This window comes from Saimiri boliviensis, chromosome 19 (genome assembly GCF_048565385.1).
Source record: "Saimiri boliviensis isolate mSaiBol1 chromosome 19, mSaiBol1.pri, whole genome shotgun sequence".
Classification (NCBI taxonomy): Eukaryota; Metazoa; Chordata; class Mammalia; order Primates; family Cebidae; genus Saimiri; species Saimiri boliviensis.
In genome coordinates this window covers 12,107,727-12,127,242 of record NC_133467.1, presented here as the reverse complement: position 1 = coordinate 12,127,242, position 19,516 = coordinate 12,107,727, and the positions used below count along the sequence as shown (strand labels likewise).

The 19,516-nt window shown below is 39.4% G+C and overlaps 1 protein-coding gene and 1 long non-coding RNA gene across 5 annotated transcripts in view; one reads left to right on the top strand and one right to left on the bottom strand.

Moving 5' to 3' along the window:
• LOC141582233 (uncharacterized) overlaps positions 1 to 19,516 on the bottom strand; it is an 81,173-nt gene that overhangs the window by 46,421 nt on the left and 15,236 nt on the right. For all 4 annotated transcript variants that reach the window (XR_012515037.1, XR_012515039.1, XR_012515038.1 and 1 more), the window contains exon 3: positions 5,408 to 5,533. This is a non-coding gene — a long non-coding RNA (uncharacterized LOC141582233). The remainder of the gene's footprint in view (positions 1 to 5,407; positions 5,534 to 19,516) is intronic.
• Positions 1 to 19,516, top strand: part of RGSL1 (regulator of G protein signaling like 1) — a 52,653-nt gene that overhangs the window by 23,729 nt on the left and 9,408 nt on the right. Inside the window, exons 7-13 of the mRNA XM_039459873.2 lie at positions 557 to 662; positions 6,437 to 6,630; positions 9,069 to 9,186; positions 9,608 to 9,728; positions 11,494 to 11,623; positions 15,892 to 16,066; positions 19,173 to 19,311. Of these exons, the coding sequence (XP_039315807.2) occupies positions 557 to 662; positions 6,437 to 6,630; positions 9,069 to 9,186; positions 9,608 to 9,728; positions 11,494 to 11,623; positions 15,892 to 16,066; positions 19,173 to 19,311 (983 nt within the window). The remainder of the gene's footprint in view (positions 1 to 556; positions 663 to 6,436; positions 6,631 to 9,068; positions 9,187 to 9,607; positions 9,729 to 11,493; positions 11,624 to 15,891; positions 16,067 to 19,172; positions 19,312 to 19,516) is intronic.

Sequence of the window (19,516 nt, the reverse complement as noted above, 5' to 3'; positions counted from 1 at the left end):
TTTTTTTTTGTAGAGATGGGGTCTCACTGTGTTGTCAAGACTGGTTTTAATCTCCCGGCCTCAAGTGATCCTCCCACTTTGGCTTCCCAAAGTGCTGGGATTATAGGCATGAGCTGATGTTTTGATGTGAAAGTTTGCTTTTTGCAAAGCAGGAATTCCAGGGAACACATGGAAAGATTTAGGATAGGACAATAAAAGTGTCAAGGAAGACGGAATGTCGTGTAGAATTTGGTCTAGTAAAAGCAGCTGATTGAAGGAGGCCTGACATTTGGTGTTAACTAATGTTACAAGGAGAGAGGCAATCTCTCTGAGGAAGGTGGGCCAATATACCTAGATAACATAACCTGGACTGATGTTCATGTCAGAGATGTCAGTCATCCCTAAGTCTGTTCTTAACACAAATGACCTGAGATGGCAGCTTGTGGGGAGAGTGGGTTTTTGTTTTGTTTTTTTTTTTTAACATGAACTTAATGTCTGAAAAATGTTTTTGCTACTTTTTCCCTTTTCATTGCTTATAATATAACATTCTCCAACCTAGTGATTTTTTTTTTTTTAGATTTTGCAATGGAAATTATGAAGAAACAAAAGAGAGTTTCACGCTCAAACAGGAAAACATCCTTCCTCAAAAAAACTAGTGTCAGGAAGCCATCAGTGAGACCCAGGTAAGATACAGAACCTGGCTAGAGCAACATCTTCAGGCACAGGTTTCTGAAAAATCTCAACATGTCTAATCCTGACCTTATCTTTCTATGTGTAGGTTTTTGGAACCTTTTCCACATACAAATACATATAGGCACAGACACTCTTCATAGTTTAAATCATAATTTTTCTAAAATTAGCACTATGCTACATATATATTACACAATAACTTTTCAAACTTAAAACTATCGTAGACATCTCATGCCACTATGTGCTGATGTACCTCCTTCCCTGAGTGTGGTATAACGTGTATAGACTTTACATTGTCTTTAATTTTTTAACTGCTATAAATAGTACCGCAATAAACATCTTTGTATGTGTTTCCTTGCCTAGTTGTGTTTTCTGGATTATGTACTGCTGTAGTAGCTTCCTAAATGGTTTCTTACTTCTTGTCTCTCTCCACTTATAACAAATCTGAGAATGGGCCTCTGGTAAGGTCCCACAACCAGGCAAAGACCCTGTGGCCTCTTCTTTCAGGAGTGCCCACCCACCTTTGTTTTCATGTACCTTCGCATAAGTGCCACCTATACATAAAAAAATCTCCAAATATTATGTTTGCTGTAACTTCTTCCTCATCTGAAATCCTAAATGTCTAAAGTACAATATCGAGCACTTAACGTGTACTATTTTCTACTGATCTTTACTTTTTAGGTATGTTTTCCAACTTCTTGACTTGACTATAATTTTCTTGTAGGTCATAGCATTCAGTTACTCAAGTATTTTTATTTATTCAGTTATTTTCTACTATCTGTCTATGATGGCTAACTATATGAAAGGTCCTCTTCTAGATGATATAGAAGAACATATAAATATGTTAATCAAAATGTCCACAGAATATTTTGCATAGAAAAAAACTCCCACAAAAAAATTTTTTTTAATTAATTTTTTTTTCTTGAGACAGGATCTCACTTTTTTTGTCCTGGCTGGAGTGCAGTGGCTCAATTACAGCTCACTGCAGCCTCAATCTCCCTGGGCTAAAGTGATCTACCCGCTTCAGCCTCTTGAGTATCTGGGACTACAGGTGCATGCTGCCATGCCTGGCTTTGTTTGTTTGTTTGTTTGTTTGTTTGTTTGTTTGTTTGTTTTTTGGTAGAGACTGGGTCTTTCCATGTTGCCTAGGTTGGTCTCAAACTCCTGGGCTCAAATCTCAGCCTTCCAAAGTGCTGAGATTATAGGCATTTGTGCCCAGACAAGAATGTTTTTATTTACTGATGATATTCATTGAGGGTGATAAGTCTTTTGTCTCTTCTAAGCACTCTAAATAGATCTTGCTCCCTTTAAGCAACTGAAATCATTCGCTGAGGTTCAATCATTTTTCCCTTTTGCTTTTCCAATTTTTCCTAGTCACTGCTCTCCATCATGTCTCTAGAAATATTTATTTTCCAATTTAGTTAAGCATGAATACCACAGAAGTCTTAAATCACATATCTGTAAGAAAATTAAGTTCTAGAAGACATATCAGGGTCATATAGTCTACTTTTGTGACTTCAGTTAAGATCAGGCAGAAGAGCTCAGGGATATCACAGTTGCAGTCCTCTTAAACCTTGTCCCTATCTCTTATTCAACAAGTAAATGGCTATTGATCATATATGGTATTCTAGACACTCTGTGAATTCTAATGATACAAAAATGAGACATAGTCCTTGCCCTTAACCCAATTAGGTAACTAAAGAAAATGCAAGGCTGACTTTAAAATGATGATGACAAAATATTAGCTGATTCGTATGGAAGTACAGTGAAAGGAGAGAGAAATTTCGAGTGAGGATTGGGAAAAGTTAGAGTATCAGAAGAGGCCCAGAACTGCATGTGTAAATTCAATTGCGAAGAAACAGACGTATTTTGTGGGTAGGGATAAACCCTACTCAAAGATGAAGATGCAACACAAAGCTATAAACTCATGAATATAAACATAATATTCAAAGACTTGAAAATAGTCCAGTGGTGTTGAAGTACAGAGTGCATGTGGTGAAGGGACATAAAAAATAAAATTAAAAAGCCAGACTGAGACCAAATAATTAGAGAAAGGTCTTGGGTAGATTATTAAGGAACTTGCATTGTTTAAATGGCAGTGAGGATTCTTCGGGGTTTGTTGGAGCAGTGGGTGGCAGAAGTATCTGTTAAATGGATTTTTAAAATGTTACTCTGACAGAGATGAGAATATAAGGAGTCAGACATCCAGAGGTTGAAGGCAGAGATAATAGTTTGAAAGTCTTTGTAGTCATTCAGGCAAACAATAAAGATCTGAGTAAACTGTGGAAGCGAAATGGAAGGGAAAATATACAAAACAACGAAGGAAGAGATTCAGATTTCTGGAATGGAAGAGCAAGAACTTTCTAAGTAATCACTCCATAAAAGCAACCCTGGGAAAACCTGTCAAAAAGAATTTCAGAACTCTGTCAATTAACTGAAGGCACATGATAAATCAAAAACTGTTCATCCAAGAAAACGACCAGACCTCAGTAAGAACAGGGTCATCTGTGGCATTTTACTTGTAATCACCCGCATCACTGACAAGCTGGACAGCCATGAATACCACCCATCTTGCTGCCAGCAGAAGAAACTGATATGGTTTGGAGCTCCACAAAAAAAAAAAAAAAAAAAAAAAAAGCCGATGACCAGCAAAACCAATAGCAGTCCTTTGGCAAACAACCAGGAGACCACTCTCACACCCACTTAAGGCAGTGATACTAGTTGGGCAAGTGGTAAAACAGCCAAAAGTATAAAAGGAAAATCTGGGAGCAAGATATTCCCAAGGGACTGTGCAAATGTTGTGCAGATTCTCAAGACAGAAGGAAGAGAAGCCCAATTATCTATTTATCACTGGCTGATCATGAGGCACTGAAAACTAGTATGAAAAAGAAAAATATGAATTAAAACAAGAAACGATTGAGCAGACACTTTAGTAGCCACACACTTCAGGGGAGATGTACTCTACAGAGCTAGCTCACATAAGTCATTTAACAGAAAACAAAATATAAAAAAACAAACAAAACCATCAACAGTGGCAATCTTTGGTGAATGAGGGGTAGGGTGTAAATTCAGAATCCAGAGTTGTGATAATGTCCCAAATTCAACTTTAGACAAAAAATTATAAGACACACACACAATGAAAAATCCCAGAAAAGTATGCCCCATCCACAGGGAGAATAAAGGCAGTCAATAGAAACTCTCTCTAGGGTGATTCAGATGTTGGACCAAAGACTTCCAAGCAATAGGTTCAACAAACTAAAGAAAACCATGTCTAAAGAATTAAAGGAGAGCTGGGCACGGTGGCTCACACCTGTAATCCCAGCACTTTGGGAGGCCAAGGAAAGTGGATCATGAGGTCAGGAGTTCAAGACCAGCCTGGCCAATATGGTGAAACTCCATCTGTACTAAAAATACAAGAATTAGCCAGGCATGGTGGTATGCACCTGTAGTCTCAGCTACCCAGAAGGCTGAGGCAGAAAAATCGCTTGAACCCTGGAGGCAAAGGTTGCAGCGAGTCTAGATCACACCACTGCACTACAGCCTGGGCAACAGAGCAAGACTCTGTCTCAAAAAAAAAAGAACTAAAGGAAGGTATTCTGGCAATGATTAATCAAATAGAGAATATCAATAATGAGATAGAAAGTATAAAATACAACAAAAAATCTAGCATTGAAAAGTACATAACTGAAATGAAAAATTTACTAGAGGCAATCAATAACAGATTTAAGCTGACAGAACAGTCACAGAGATCCACACATAGACACATCATAATCGAACTGTTGAAAGATAAAGACAGAAAAATCTTGAGTGCTGCAGGAGAAAAAGGATGTATCATATTCAAGGGAACTACAGCAAGATTAAAGTTTATTTCACACATCAAAAACGATGATACCAAAGGCAGTGAGATTATATATTCAAACTAAACTTAAAAGAAATAAATAATAACTATTAATGTATAGATTAAAAAGAGAAAAACAGAAAATCTAGGCAAATAAGTAGTGTTTTTTTTTTTTTGTAGAGATCAATACAATTGTTAAATTGTAAGATATACTGACCAAGGGAAATAAGATGACACAGACAATCAACATCCAGATTTAAAGAGCATATAATTATTGCCCTGCAGAAATTAATATGATTGTAAGGAACTACAAGAAACAAATTAGGCAACTTAGATACAATACATAAATTTCTAGAATTTATGAAGTAAATTCTGAAGTAAGCTAGCTACTTTTCAAAGAAAAGTAGAAAATGTAAATAAATCTATAATAAGAAAAGAATCGAATTAGTAATTTAAAGTTTTCTCACATAGAAACACCCAGGCAGAGACAGCTTCACTGCGGAATTCTGTGAAATACTTAAAGGATAAGTAATGTCAATATTCCGTGACCTCTTTGAGGAAACAGAGAAAGAAGAAACACTTGCCACCCTATTCTTTATTATCCTGATCCCAAAGCCAGACCAAAGACATAATAAGAAAAGAAAACCACAGACCAATACTCACTCTAGTTTCTAGACACAAAAACCTTCAAGACAATATTTGCAAATCAAATCCAGCAATACATAAAAAAGATCAGTGGCCAGACTTGGTGGCTCATGCCTCTAATCTCAGCAGTATGAGAAGCCACGGTGGGCAGATTGCTTGAGCTCAGGAGTTTAACACAAGCCTGGGCAACATAGTGAAACTCCATCTCTACAAAAAAAAATACAAACATTATTAGCTGGGCATGATGGTACACACCTCTAGTTACAGATACCTGGAGGCTGAGGCTGGGGGTGGGGATCACCTGAGCCTGGGAGGTCAAGGTTGCAGTGAGCTGTGTTCATGTCACTGTACTCCAGCCTGGGTTACCAAGTGGAATTTATCCTAGGAATACAAGGAATGCAAAAAAAACAGTTAATATACCATATTAATGACACAAGGGGGAGAAATTCACATGATTATCTCAACTGATGCAGAAAAAAAAGCCTTTTACCAAATCCAGCACGTATTTGTGGTTTTTGAAACTCTCAATAAGATTAGAATAGAAGGGAACTACCTCATTCTGATAAAGGGCATCTATTAAAAATCTATGGTTAACATCATCCTTAATGAAATAGGTGTAAAGGAAGAGCAAGTTGGTCAAGATGTAGCTGTGTGTGTAGAGAGGTTTAAATAATAACTATGACATAAAGATGAGGCTTTTTGGGCAGTTCAAATTTAGAAGTGGAGAACATGGGAACTGGAGATATAGTTTCACCACATCAATAAAATTTGAAATCACTTCCTCCTATCAATAAACATTGAAACCACAGAGGCACATATTACTCAGGAAAAACCATAAGGCAAAAGAATAGAGGACTGAGGATGAAAAATTAGGGGCACCTTTATTCAAGGAGCAGTGAAAGGAGAAACCAGCAAAGGAAATTTAGAAACATTAATCAAAAACTGCTAGTCATGCCCTGCCTCACAGAAATAAGTGCCAATTAAGAGTTGTTTTGAATCCATAATATAAAAAGAGAATCCCCTTGAAAAAATTGTACCCATTAAAGTATTTTCCTTCATCTTCCATTGGGAAGGAAGATATTGGACCAAACTTAGAAAGGGTACATAAAAGTTCAAGTTTATCACCAAAGAAACAGACAGATTTAACCAATTCATCCACAGTGCTCTTCACACATGGCTGAAGGCCCTACAGCCTGGGAAGTGCACTTCCCCATTTTCTAATTGAGACAGAATCCATAGTCATCATTCCTTTCTCTCTACCAAAGATGGTTTCTTGTTTTCCAGAAACTTGGCAGAAGTCCTCTTAAATACACAGCACTTGGAGTTCTTCAGGGAGTTCCTCGAAGAACGGAAGGCTGAAAGCCCATTGCAATTCCTGATAGCTGTACAGAAGATCAGTATAGAGACCAGTGAAAAGACTTGCAAGTCTCTCATAGAAAAAGTAATCAAGACTTTCTTCCATGGCCACCTCTCTCCTGGTATGCGTCCTGTTCTGATCCTGTTTTCTTTCCCCGTTTGGTGTCTTAGGAGAATAGCCTGGGAAATAGCCTGTCTTATGTGAGCCCCCAGAGACAGCAGTACAGGGTGACAGCCACATGGGGCAGTATTGAGACAAAGATTAAGAGGGAGGGCAAAAGCAGAGAACAGTAATAATAAATCCAGAGTCTTAATACGAGTTGTATTAGTCTGTCCTCACACTGCTGTGAAGAAATACCTGAGAATGGCAATTTATAAAGAAAAGAGGTTTGATTGATTCACAGTTCCACATGGCTGGGGAGGCCTCAGGAAACTTACAGTCATGGCAGAAGGCACCTCTTCACAGTGTGGCAAGAGAGAAAATGAGTGCCAGATGAAAGAGGAAGCCCCTTGTAGAAAATCAGATCTCTTGAAAACTCACTATCACGAGAACAGCATGGGGGAAACCATGCCCATCATTCAATTATCTTCACCTGGTCCTGCCCTTGACACATGGGGATTATTATAATTTAAGGTGACATTTGGGTGGGGACATAGAGCCAAATGATATCACTCCACCCCAGCCCCTCCCAAATCTCATGTCCTCACATTTCAAAACACAATCATGCCCTTCCCACATTCCCTCAAAGTGTTAACTCATTCCAGCACTAATCCAAAAGTCCAAGTCCAAAGTCTCATCTGAGATAAGACAAGTCCCTTCTGCCTATGACCCTGTAAAATCAAAAGCAAGTTAGTTGCATCCTAGATATAATGGAGATACAGGCATTGGGTGAATACACCCATTCCAAATGGGAGAAATTGGCCCAATCAAAGGGGCTCAGTCCCCATGCAGGTCCGAAATCCAGTAGGGCAGTCATCAAACCTTAAAGCTCCAAAATGATTTCCTTTGACTTCTTGTCTCACATCCAGGTCACACTGATACAACAGTGGGCTTCCACAGCCTTGGGCAGCTCCACCCCTGTGGCTTTGCAGGGTACAGCTCACCTCCCAGTACCAATTTACTGTATTTGTCCATTCTCACACTGCTATGAAGAAATGCCTGATACTGGTCATTTATAAAGAAAAGAGGTTTAATTGACTCACAGTTCCACATGGCTGTGGAGGCCTCAGCAAACTTTCAGTCATGGTGGAGGGCACCTCTTCACAGGGTGGCAAGAGAGAGAATGAGTGCCCAGGGAAGGGGGAAGCCCTTATAAAACCATCATATGTCATGAGAACTCACCCACTATCACGAGAAGAGCACGGGGGAAACCACCCCCATAACTCAATTATCTCCCCCTGGTCCTGCCCTTGACATGTGGGAATTATTACAATTCAAGGTGAGATTTAGGTGGAGACACAGAGTCCAATTATATCACTAGTAAAAGAAGCCAAGAGCAAGATACTTTCACATGTATACTTTCATTTAATTTTATATAATTCTAAAACCAGAATTTTATTTAATCCCTGAAATATAGGGACAGGCAATCTCCACTTGACTAATGAAGAAAGGGAAACACAGAGAGGTTAACTAGCTTGTACTCTTCGTAGAACTTGAATTCAGACTCAAGTCATTTGATCATTAAACCAACTAGGGTGAAGTTAGATACAAAAAGCAAGAGTTAGCTGTCTGCAAAGGTGGCATATCTGCCACCCATGAATTGCGAAGACAGTTGTACTGGGAAGGAGAACTGTGGGCCTGAAAGTCTTTGTTTCAGAAGCTGTGTCTTACTTTGTTTCCTAAGTTGGGAGGATAAATATGGTAAATAAAGTCTTGCTGGCCAAGAGCTGAAGTTGCAGTGAAGACAGAGCCTCCTGTTTTGTCGCAGATGGTATTTTTGTGTGTTTGTTTTTTGCTTTTAGTAAACCAAGATAAGGAAATAAGTTTTTATGAATATAGAAAAATAGGTCAAATTAACAAATATTTATTCATAAGCATTATTTATTTGTTCAATCTCAGGATTTTGAGTTCTATACAATATTTTGAATGAGCTAGAAGAGGAAGAGTGTCCAGATCCTATCCTTGATTATTTTGAAGTCTCATCAATGAACACAACAGTCTCTGAATACCTGGAGAACCATATTACCCTCACAAAACTTATCTGAAATCTTGGATTCCCCATCTGCCCAGCAATTTAACTGTAATCCTTTCCTCTTCTGCTTTCTCTCTAAATCCAAATTTTCAAACCAACTGCAGAAATAAGTCCTTTAAAAATTTCTTTCCTCTTAAGCACACATCTTCGAAATTTGAATAAAACCAAATGGGGAAAAGAATTTGGTTTACAAATGGGTTTGCACATCACATTTCAAATATGCTTTGGAGATTTTTGAACAAACTGTGGAGGACTCAGAGGTTAGCCGGATTGAGAGTGGGTGTTGTGAGACTCAAGATGAAAGAACCACCAGCTATCTCAAATGGTAGACCAGGATTACGGCTTCTTTTCTCTCTTGCATTTTCTAGAAGAAATGCTGCAGTGTGATGCCCCTATTATCAAAGAAATCGCTCACATGCATCATGTCACCATGACCAAACTGTTAGAGCTCCAGGGACATATTATGAAATCTGTAGAAGAAAAGTGGTAAGTATACTCAATGAAAGAAAGGATTCTTTCTGGAGTTGCTCCTTGGCTTCTGAAAGCCATCTTCATCAAGGGTTTCATAATCCATTTTCATAGCTCATTGCCACGGCCTCTCTACGAAATAAAAAGTCAAACTTATCTTGAACTCTCCTGTCTGCCACACAAACACACACACACAGACACACACACACACACACACACGTTTCTGTTTATTTGCATTAATAAACAATAGTGTTGATCAGGAAGGTTAGGCTGACACTAACAAAGGTCAGATATAGTAAGAAGAGAATTTTTTAGTATTTCATCATTCCCCAATTACCACTGAGACTTCCTCCAGAAGCTGTGGTAGGTTTGCCTGGACTGTTACCTTTTATGTGCCAAGTTTCTGTCCTGTTTGATATTTCTGATCTCCTTCTGACAGGTTTAAAGAATATCAAGACCTGTTCCCACCTCGCCCTCAGGAGGTAGAAGTACAAATTGAAGTACAACCATCATCTAGGAAACCCTCAAAGACAATGTCAACTTGCCTACAGGAATCCCAGGTTAGTGCAGAAGAAAATGGAACCAGACATTGGAGACAAGAAAATCATTGTCTTGCGGGTAGGTTTTTAAATCCCCATTTTGCAAAGGAGGAATCCGAGACTCAGAGAAATTGTTATACTAGGAGTTTAAGGAAGTTCCTCTCTTCTCTACCTGTGATTAGAATCAACTGAGTAATAGGTACAGGGACTGGACACATGGAGTTCTTCTAGTTGAAAGTTAGTGTGGAGGACGTGGATTGGCAGTGAAGCAAAGAGGTTTTGCTGGTCCTCTGCATCCAAATTAAACTTACAAACCCAGTCACTGGTCTAACAGAACAGCTTAGACCTCCACTTACCAGGATGAGTCTCTTACTATATATCAAAAGCTGAGCTTAAAACAAGTGTCTGCAGACAAACAAACCAGAGAGAGAGTGCAAAGTGCTGAGAACAAAGTGCACCATTTCCTTCTTTCAAACTCTCTAGCTCATTCTTTCTCCTATGGGAGGACATAAAAAAGGAAGAACGAGGAAACAGGAACGTTACTCAGGAAACTCTCTATGTGGTTTGAGAACAAAAAGAAAAGAAAGAAAATACATGTCCCCTTAGAGAATCACTGGCTCAATGCGTTTTAGAGCTGGTCAGCATCGGAAGAATCTTAGCCCAGCTCTAGCTGACTCCAAAGATCATTCTGAGATAACTCAGAAAATACTGCCTAAGCCCATTGGTCCAATACTCCAGAGATGAAAATGTATTGCTCTCGCCTCTCTCCTCTGTATTTTCTCCATATATGAATAAACTCCATGTCAGGGCACCATGAATGGTCATATAGACTACTAAGAAGAATACTTTACCCAGAACCAGTGCACTTGGTTTAATTTTAGGCCTTCCAGTTGTTCTTAGAAAAGATGAAAGGAAACCAACATGTACTGAATGCCCACTCTTTGCCAAGCACTGCATTGGTGTTTACGTAGATAACCACTAAGCCTCACTGCAACGCTGAAGGCTATTGTTTCTATCTTACACATGGAGACACTGAGACACAGGTTAAGTAACTTGACACAAATTACACAATTAGATTCTGAGAAGCTAAGCTCCAGACTCAAGACTCAAAGCACTTTTTGGTCTCAGATTCAGTGCTTTTTGTACTTCACTGCTTTCTGTCTAAAGCCATGCGTATGTTGTTTCCCTCCCTGCAGACTGAGACAACTGAACTAGTTAACCAACAAGTCTTTCTGGCTCTAGGTATCAATGTCTTGAAGGACAAATAAAATGTACAGTGGTTCCTGGGTACCTATTTAGAAACAGATGAAGAAACTTACAAAATTCATTTGTGTGCGTGTGTGCGTGTGTGCGTGCGTGCGTGTGTGTGTGTGTGTGAGAGAGAGAGAGAGAGAGAAGAGAGAGGAAGTGTGTGAGTGGGTACAAGTAATTATATTTTCTTTTTTAAATGCTTAGAAATGGTCATTTCCTTATTCCTTCAATGTTTCAAAATTTGCCTGAGCCTTTGGTTCTTTATTTCTGTCTTCTTTTTCTTCCAGCTTTTAGCTCTCATGCTCCCTCTCCCAATCACAGCATCTCACATCTTCACTGTTGAAAGGCTGTGATAGAAGGAGCATGAACAAATGGCTCCAGCCATGACTGTTGAAGCTAGAATCTTTCACCTACCAGCTACTTAATTTGGAGCAAATTATACAATGTAATGAACACCAAGCTTTGGCATACAGTAGACTCTCGGAGAACAGCAGCTATACTAAGGAACATGTTATACCCCTCTTTCTTTCCCCAGAAGAAAGGCTGGCTGAGGATGATCAGCTTTATCAGGAGCTTTTGCAAGTACCGCAGATTTATGTCGAATCCTAGCAAGCGCCAGGAATTTGAAGACTATCTTCACCAGGAAATGCAAAATGGCAAGGAAAGTAAGTCATTTCTGTATTTACCCCACTCCCTGTTGATATTTTAGCCATCAGGGTCAGTGCACATAAGAAACTTACTGCTTTGTGTCATGCCTGTAGCAGCCTGGAGTCTAGCAAAAAACCCCAGGTCCTGTGTGCAAAGCCAAGCCCAGGCCTGCCTAGAGAGGATGCAAGCCCAGAGGCCTCTGCTGAAGGAGCCAGCAAGGACAGGGAATAACTAACCTAAGGCATTGCAAAATCTCACATTTTACAAAATAACTGCCTTATGTTTTTGAATTTGCTCTTTAAAAATTATTTTCAAAATGTTTCTGCTTATAAAATTAATGTATGCTATTAATAAAGAGGTAATAAAAATTACAGGAATATATAGTATAGAAGTGAACATCCCTCCAGAGATGACATTGTTAATACTTGTGAACCTGCCTCCTAATTATTTTTCTCTATATGTATCTTAGTAGTTACTTTTCCCACAAAACTGATGCCATATATCTGAGTTGTAAATCGCTTTTTTAAATTTTTTGCTCAACAATGTATCGTGGACATTATTTTATGTCAGTACACGTATCTCTGCCTTGTTTTTGACTGCCATAAAGTGTCCATTATATGGATTAATTCAACTGCTTCACTAATTAATTCCTTCATTTAACACACTTTTGGAGAATCCACTACGTGGCAGGCAGTTTGAGATGCTGGAGATACGGTAGTGAACAGCAGTGAGCCTGCAGCTGAGGGGTTTCCCTGTGCATCTGTGAAATCTACAGATTTCAAACAGAAAATGCAAGCCACGGAGGCTGGAGCCAGAGTGCCTGGATTTGAATCTGCCATTTTCTAGCTGAAGGACCTTGAGAAAGTCACCTTGTACATCCATTTTCTTGTCTGTAGAATAGGAATGGGAAGTGTTTCTATTTCACAGGGTTATTAGAACTGTGTTTGGCAATAGTACATGCTATAAGAGGGTTAGCTAGTGTTATTGCTATTATTATGTAATTGTGATGAGTGATCCCAATGATAATTGCAGGGAGACTCTATTAGTCAAGGCAGGAGGGCCAGAGAAAATTTTTCCCAGAAAATGACATAAAGTTGAATTTTCAGAAATGACTAAGTTAGGTAGATGGTAGATGGGATCGGAGGAGGGTGATTTCTAGGTATGCTCAGAATCATAAAATAAAAAGGAAGATGGTGCAATTCAGAAACTACCATCAGGCCAATTGGACTAGAGATTCATGAGATGGGGAAAGTGCTTGAGATGAGGCTTGAAGGATTGACAGTGACAAATCGTGGCTCTCTTGAAGACATGTGAGTTGTTCCAACTTTCACTTAGACAATGCTGTGAAACGTACATATTTTGCAATTGTGCAATTCTATAAAATAAATTCCTTAAAATGGGAGTGATGGGTAAATAGTTAAAAACAGTTAAATTTTGGCCCTCCAAAAACATTGCACTAATTTAAACTCTTGCCAGCCATATAAACTAGTGCCTGGTTCCTCACATTCTCGTCAACACAGTATGTTATACATTTTTAAAAACTGCCGTCCTGGTAAATGAAAAATAATGGGCCAGATATTCTATTCTTATTTATATTACTTTAGTAGTTGAGCATCTCTATTTACTGGTCACTTGTATTCTTTTTTGAACTGTTTATGCCCTTTGTCTATTTTTCTATTGGTATTTTAATGTTACTTATTTTAATTTGAAAAATGTTTGTATATGTATTTTATGAACTGCTTCCAAACCAAGCATTTTGGCTTTAAGAATAGTTCTAGCAGGCCGGGCACAGTGGCTTATGCCTGTAATCCCAGCACTTTGGGAGGCCAAAGGGGGTGAGTCACTTGAGGTCAGGAGTTTGAGACCAGCCTAGTTAACATGATAAAACCCCATATCTACTAAAATACAAAAATTAGCTGAGCACGGTGGTGTCTGCCTGTAATCCCAGCTACTTGGGATGCCACTGTGCTCCAGTCTGGGTGATAGAGCGAGACTCCATCTCAAAAAAAAAAAAAAAAAGAACAGTTCTAGCACTTTTGTTTCTTTTTTTAAATAAACCAGCTCAAGCCCTCATGCCCCAGACTGGTAGGAAGTCCTGTTTCATCATTCTTTGACTCCTCCCTTCCCCAATATTATGTTAGAACCCAAGACTTGTACTTATACAATTCAATAGGAAGTCTACCCGACTTCCAGTTCCCCTTAGAGGCAGGGAAGAGCTTAAGACACTCAGCCTGCCACTGGTCTGCGATTTTATGTAAAATATAGTATACTCATAAGTTTCAACAGATCAGTAACAGTAGCCAAGTTAGAATGATCATCCTGACTATAATGTAGGGAATATACTACACAAAAGCAAAATTAAGAGTGGGAAGCACAGTCAGGGCTGGAACTAGGGTGAGGCAAGAAAGGCATATAACGCACAAAAATTAAGGAGGCACTGACCGTCAGGCTCATACACATGCCAGCTCCACACTTGTACACCTTTGATAGCGAATGCTTCCTTAAAATGTGTCCTATGCACCTCCCTCACCTTAGTAGGTCCTGACCCTAGTCCTGACCCCAAGAACACTTACGTGGTTTTTGCAACAAGTGAAAGACGATGATGCTGTGAACAAATGTCCCTGCAAGAAAGACCAATAGTAGATATATCTGAAATATATTTAGAAAGCAGAATCAGTAGCATTTGGTCACTAATTGGACGTGGAAAAAAGAAGAAGTCAAATATGACTCTCAGGTAGTAATGAGTTGGAGCTGCTCAGACTGGTTTGTGAGAGCCAGCTGTTAAATATTCTGAAATTTTGTGAGCTACCTAATCAGCGTCAATAGCTTAAAATGTATTACAGTGAAAATATTTACTATTGAAATCGGTGAATAATACAAATCACGTCTCCCCTTCTACCACCAAAGCCAGTTTACAAGCATCCAATGGCTTCCAGGTTAATTGGGTGGATTTATCACCCTATTTTCCTAGAATCCCTAACCATCATATCAATTTCCGCTATTATCTAGACTTTTTTTCCCTTCAAACTCAAGTCTAAGAGAGAAAGATAGAAAGACAGTAGGAGAGGGACCTTATGTCTTATTCAATATGGCAACCCTAGGGTCTGGCACAGTGTCTGAGACTTAACAAGTGTGAGGTATTTATGGAATCTTGTAGTTACCCTCCCATTCTGTTTTGTTTTGTTTTTGAGATGGAGTCTCACTCTGTCACCAGGCTGGAATGCAGTGACACCAGGCAACCTCTACCTCCAGGGTTCAAGCAATTCTCCTGTCTCAGCCTCCCAAGTAGTTGGGATCACAGGCGAGCACCACCACACCAGGCTAATTGTGTGTGTGTGTGTGTGTATTTTTAATAGAGACAGGGTTTCACCATGTTGGCAAGGATGGTCTCGAACTCCTGACCTCGTGATCTGCCCCCCTCGGCCTCCTAAAGTGCTGGGATTATAGGCGTGAGCCACCACGCCTGGCCTACCCTGCCATTCTGCATACAACACTGCATCAAAAGGAATCCTACCTACACCATAGGGAGCACCACACCCACTTGAGTAAATCCTGAACAGCACTCCAGAATAAAGGATTCACAGGAAGAATGGTAAATTCTAGAGCCAGATTAGACATTTGTCTGAAACCCAGCCAGATAATTAACCAGGGTCTATTTGTCAGATCCAACCCAAACCTGTTCTTTTCTCAGACCTGAATCCCTATGAATAGATTTCTTTGGATATAATTTAGTCAATAAACTTTCTAAAAGAAGCATTTTATTTTTCCGACACACAATCCACATCTTCTAGTGCCTCTTGTGCTCTCCTTTACTCTAGCTTTCTACCCTCGGTTTCCTTAATAAACTTCTTTTCTCTCGATGTTTTGACTTTCGCTTAGTGCTGCTTTCCTTATATGCTCCAAAACTACTTCCTGATAAAACCTGAGTAAGCATCATCGGTGCTACACACTCCATTTGGAAGGCCACATCTGCTCATTTCATCGTCACAGTCTCAGTAGAAACCTTAGGCGTGAGGGTAACTATGGTGTGATTATATTTCTATCAGATAAGCACCTTCAGTGCTCAGATGACCTATGTTGTCTGTGTGTGTCATACTATGAGTTGATGGCTTTTTCAACAATCCTTCAAGTCCAAGTAAAAGGTTGAGCCCAATAGCAGAAAATGACTATTTCTATAGGCCAATAGGGTAGGTGGACAGTCTCCTTTCTTCGTGTTAATGCCCAGGTTGAGGATAAGAGTGACTTGATCAAACAAGACTGTAATTCCCTCTTCTTTCTCTCTCAGATTTCACCTCACCACACAGCACATCGGGACGTTCAGCTCCATCCACTGCAAATGTCCGGAGTGCAGACCAAGAGAATGGAGAAACGACCCTTGTAAAGCGCCGTATATTTGGCCACAGGATTATCACTGTCAACTTTGTGATCAATGATCTATATTTCTTTTCTGAAATGGAGAAGTAAGTTTCCCACCCCTCCTTCTTCTGCCCTGAGAATGACTTTTCATCCTTAGTACTGCCCACCCACTGTACATCTCTTAATTGGAGAATTGGGTCTATTTACATTCAACATTCTTACTAATAAGTAAGAACTAACTACTGCCATTTTCTTGCTTATTTTCTGGTTGTTTTTGAACTCTTCTTTTCCTTTCCTACTGTCTTCTTTGTGATTAAGTAATTTTCTCTGGTAGTGTATTTTAATGCATTGCTTTTTATTTTCAGTGTAACTATTATAGGTTTCTGTATTGTGGTTACTATAAGGCTTACCAAAAATATTTTGTGGATATAACAAATTATTTTAAAGAGATGACAACTTATCATACATCACAAAGAAAAGAATAAAAACAAAGAAAAAACTAAAATGAACCTCTTCACTTTAACTCCATCCTCTCAACATGTGGACGTTTTGTCTCAATCTACATATTTTGTATTGTTTATCTCTTATCAGATTGCTTTAGCTATTGCTATTTCTGATAAATTTGACTTTTAGACTTCACACTAGGATTATCAGTGAACTGCACACCACAACTTCCATATTAGATTATTCTGGGTTGGTCTGTGCACTTACTTTTACCAATGAGTTTATAGCTTCAGATGTTTTCTTCTTGCATGTTAGTCCCATTTTCTTTCAGATTAAAGAACTCTCTTCAGCATTTCTTGTAAGACATGTCTGTTGGTCATGAATTCTCTCAGCTTTTGTTTATCTCGGAAAGGCTATCTCTCCTTCATAGTACTTTCAACTATATAGTTGAAAGATATAGTACTTTCAACTATATAGTACTTTGTGGGATATAGTACTCTTGGACAGTGGGTTTGTTTGGGGTTTGTTTGTTTGTTTGTTTGTTTGTTTGTTTGTTGGCACTTGAAATGTTTTCTCGTTTTCTCCTGGCCTTTATGGTTTCCACTGAGAAGTCTGTTGCCAGATAAATTGGAGCTTTTTTAATATATTATTTTCTTCTTTTGCTGCTTTTAGGATTCTCTGTTTGTCCTTAACCTTTAAGAGGTGATTGCTCTAATACTTGGGGTAGTCTTATTTGGGTCGAATTTATTTGATGTTCTCCGGATTTCCTGTACCTCAACATGTATGTCTTTGTCAAGTTTTAGAATGTTTTCTGCTACTGTTTTGAATAAGCTTTCTCTTCCTTGCTCTTGCTCCACTCCCTCTTGAACACCAATAATATTTAGATTTGATCTTTTGAAGTAATTTTACTTTTTTCTCCTCTGTCTCGCCATATTTGATTCTGAGGTGTGGCTGGTACTAACCTCAGTACTATTTGTTTCGACTTTCCGCATGGGGGAGTGAAGCCAACTTGCTTCTATGCTAACATCTTGGAACCTAAAATGTCTGTCTACTGATTTGAATTTTGATTTCTTTAAAGTGGAACAGAATTTAAAGATTACTGTGAAGCCATTTAATCCTTCTGGATTTTTATGCTTTTTTTATTTTTTATTTTTTGAGATGGAGTCTTGCTCTGTCCTCAGGCTGGAGGGCAGTGGTGCAATCTTGCCTCCCTGCAACCTCCACTTCCTAGGTTCAAGCAGTCCTCCTGCCTCAGCCTCCCAAGTAGCTGGGACTACATATACGTGCCACCATACCCAGCTAAGTTTTGTAGTAAAGACAGGATTTTACCATATTGGCCAGGATGATATCAATCTCCTGACCTCACGATCTGCCTGCCTTGGCTTCCCAAAGTGCTGAGATTACAGGCATGAGCCACTGCACGCGACCAACGGCATCCTTTTTTAAAGCTGCTTGCCTTCATTAGAATTTCCAAAACATTTTAATTTCTTTTTTTTTTAGAAATAACAACTTTTCTTTTAAGTTCATATTTTATCAGTTTTCACAGGTTACTTATCATGGCAATTATAGTCACTAATTATCTTTACAGAAGGGAAAGATATTTGGAAAGAAACACAACTCCTGGTACACAGTCACCTCAACTAGTTTGAGAAAGGTGAGAGTGTACTGAAGATGTCCCACTAATCTATGCAGTCAGCATGTCATGGGTATCAGTCAGTGTGGTTTTCAAAAATACAGGCACCTGGTAACTCATACATCAGTTAGAAACGTTTGGTTAAGAGATCTTCTGCTGCACCCCAGTGATGAATTTAGCTCCTTTCCACAAATGCTTGTTGATTGTTTACTCTTTATTGAACACTGGATTTGACATTGTATATACAAAAACAACTAAGGTGTGTTCTCTACTTCTAAGGTTCCACAGACTAATGAGTGTGGCAGAAAAGACAGAAATAAAAGTTAGGAAATGTCTCAGGATGATAGGTGCTAATGGAGAACCAGGCACAGGAAGTGTACTTAGTAAAGTCCTCAGGTATGGTTTCTTGGGAGGCCCAAAATTCTTGGGTCATCTAAGCTAAATTTTGAAGGTAGAGTAGGGGTTAGTCAGATAATAAAGTATGTAGGGGGAGGTAAGGGAAGAGAGAGGGAAATAGATACGAGTCCAAGTGAACAGCCTTGCCTGCTGCTGCTCCAGTTCCCACCACATTGCCTCTTCTTCCTCACTTGACCTCTGCAAACTATTCTCTGTATAGCAACCAGCGTGTCCTACTAAAAACATAAGCCAGACTAGATCATTCTCCTGCCTAGAAAGTTCTGCTGGCTTCCCATTACCACTGGAATTGAGTCCAAACCTCGTCTCATTGCCTAAAGTGCTCTACAGCACTGGGACCTGGCTGCAACTCAGGACTTGTCTCAGGTCAGCACAGGAGAGGGAAGAGCAAGATAGCCCTTAGGTCCTAAAGTCATTAGAAGTGAAAATGCTGTTGGGCCAGAATGGGTAAAGAATGGAGGATGGGATGAATAAGAGGGTTTGTGGTGAAGAAATTCACTTGAAGGGGCACATGACATGTTATCTGACCTGTGATAGGTGCTCAGTATTTGCCAGTGGATGAATTATAACTGAGTAAATGAAGTCACAGCCTGGCCTAGAACTGGCCTTGCCTTTTTGGGACCAGAAGTAAGTCTAGGCTGGGTACCTTCTTAGTCACTGTTTTCATCTTCTCCTCCTCCTGATTTCCTACCTAACATCTTTTTTTTTTTTTTTTTCAGATTTAATGATCTGGTGAGTTCAGCCCACGTGCTGCAGGTCAACCGGGTATACAATGAGAATGATGTGATCCTAATGCGGTCCAAAATTAACATTATCCAAAAGCTCTTCCTGAACTCTGACATCCCTCCAAAGCTGAGGGTAAGAGAGACTCGCACTCCACTCTGGACTTTCGCCAAGAAGCATTTCCCCCATAAGGACAATTAGAAAACTAACTGTCAGGCACCTTGTAAGTCTCGGCCAACTCAATATCCTTTATCTAGCAACTCCATGAAAAGCTTCTGCCTTCTGAGAGGGTGGTCATGGGGTTCTAGGGGCCTGCCAGTGACAGGCTCCCACTCTGTGG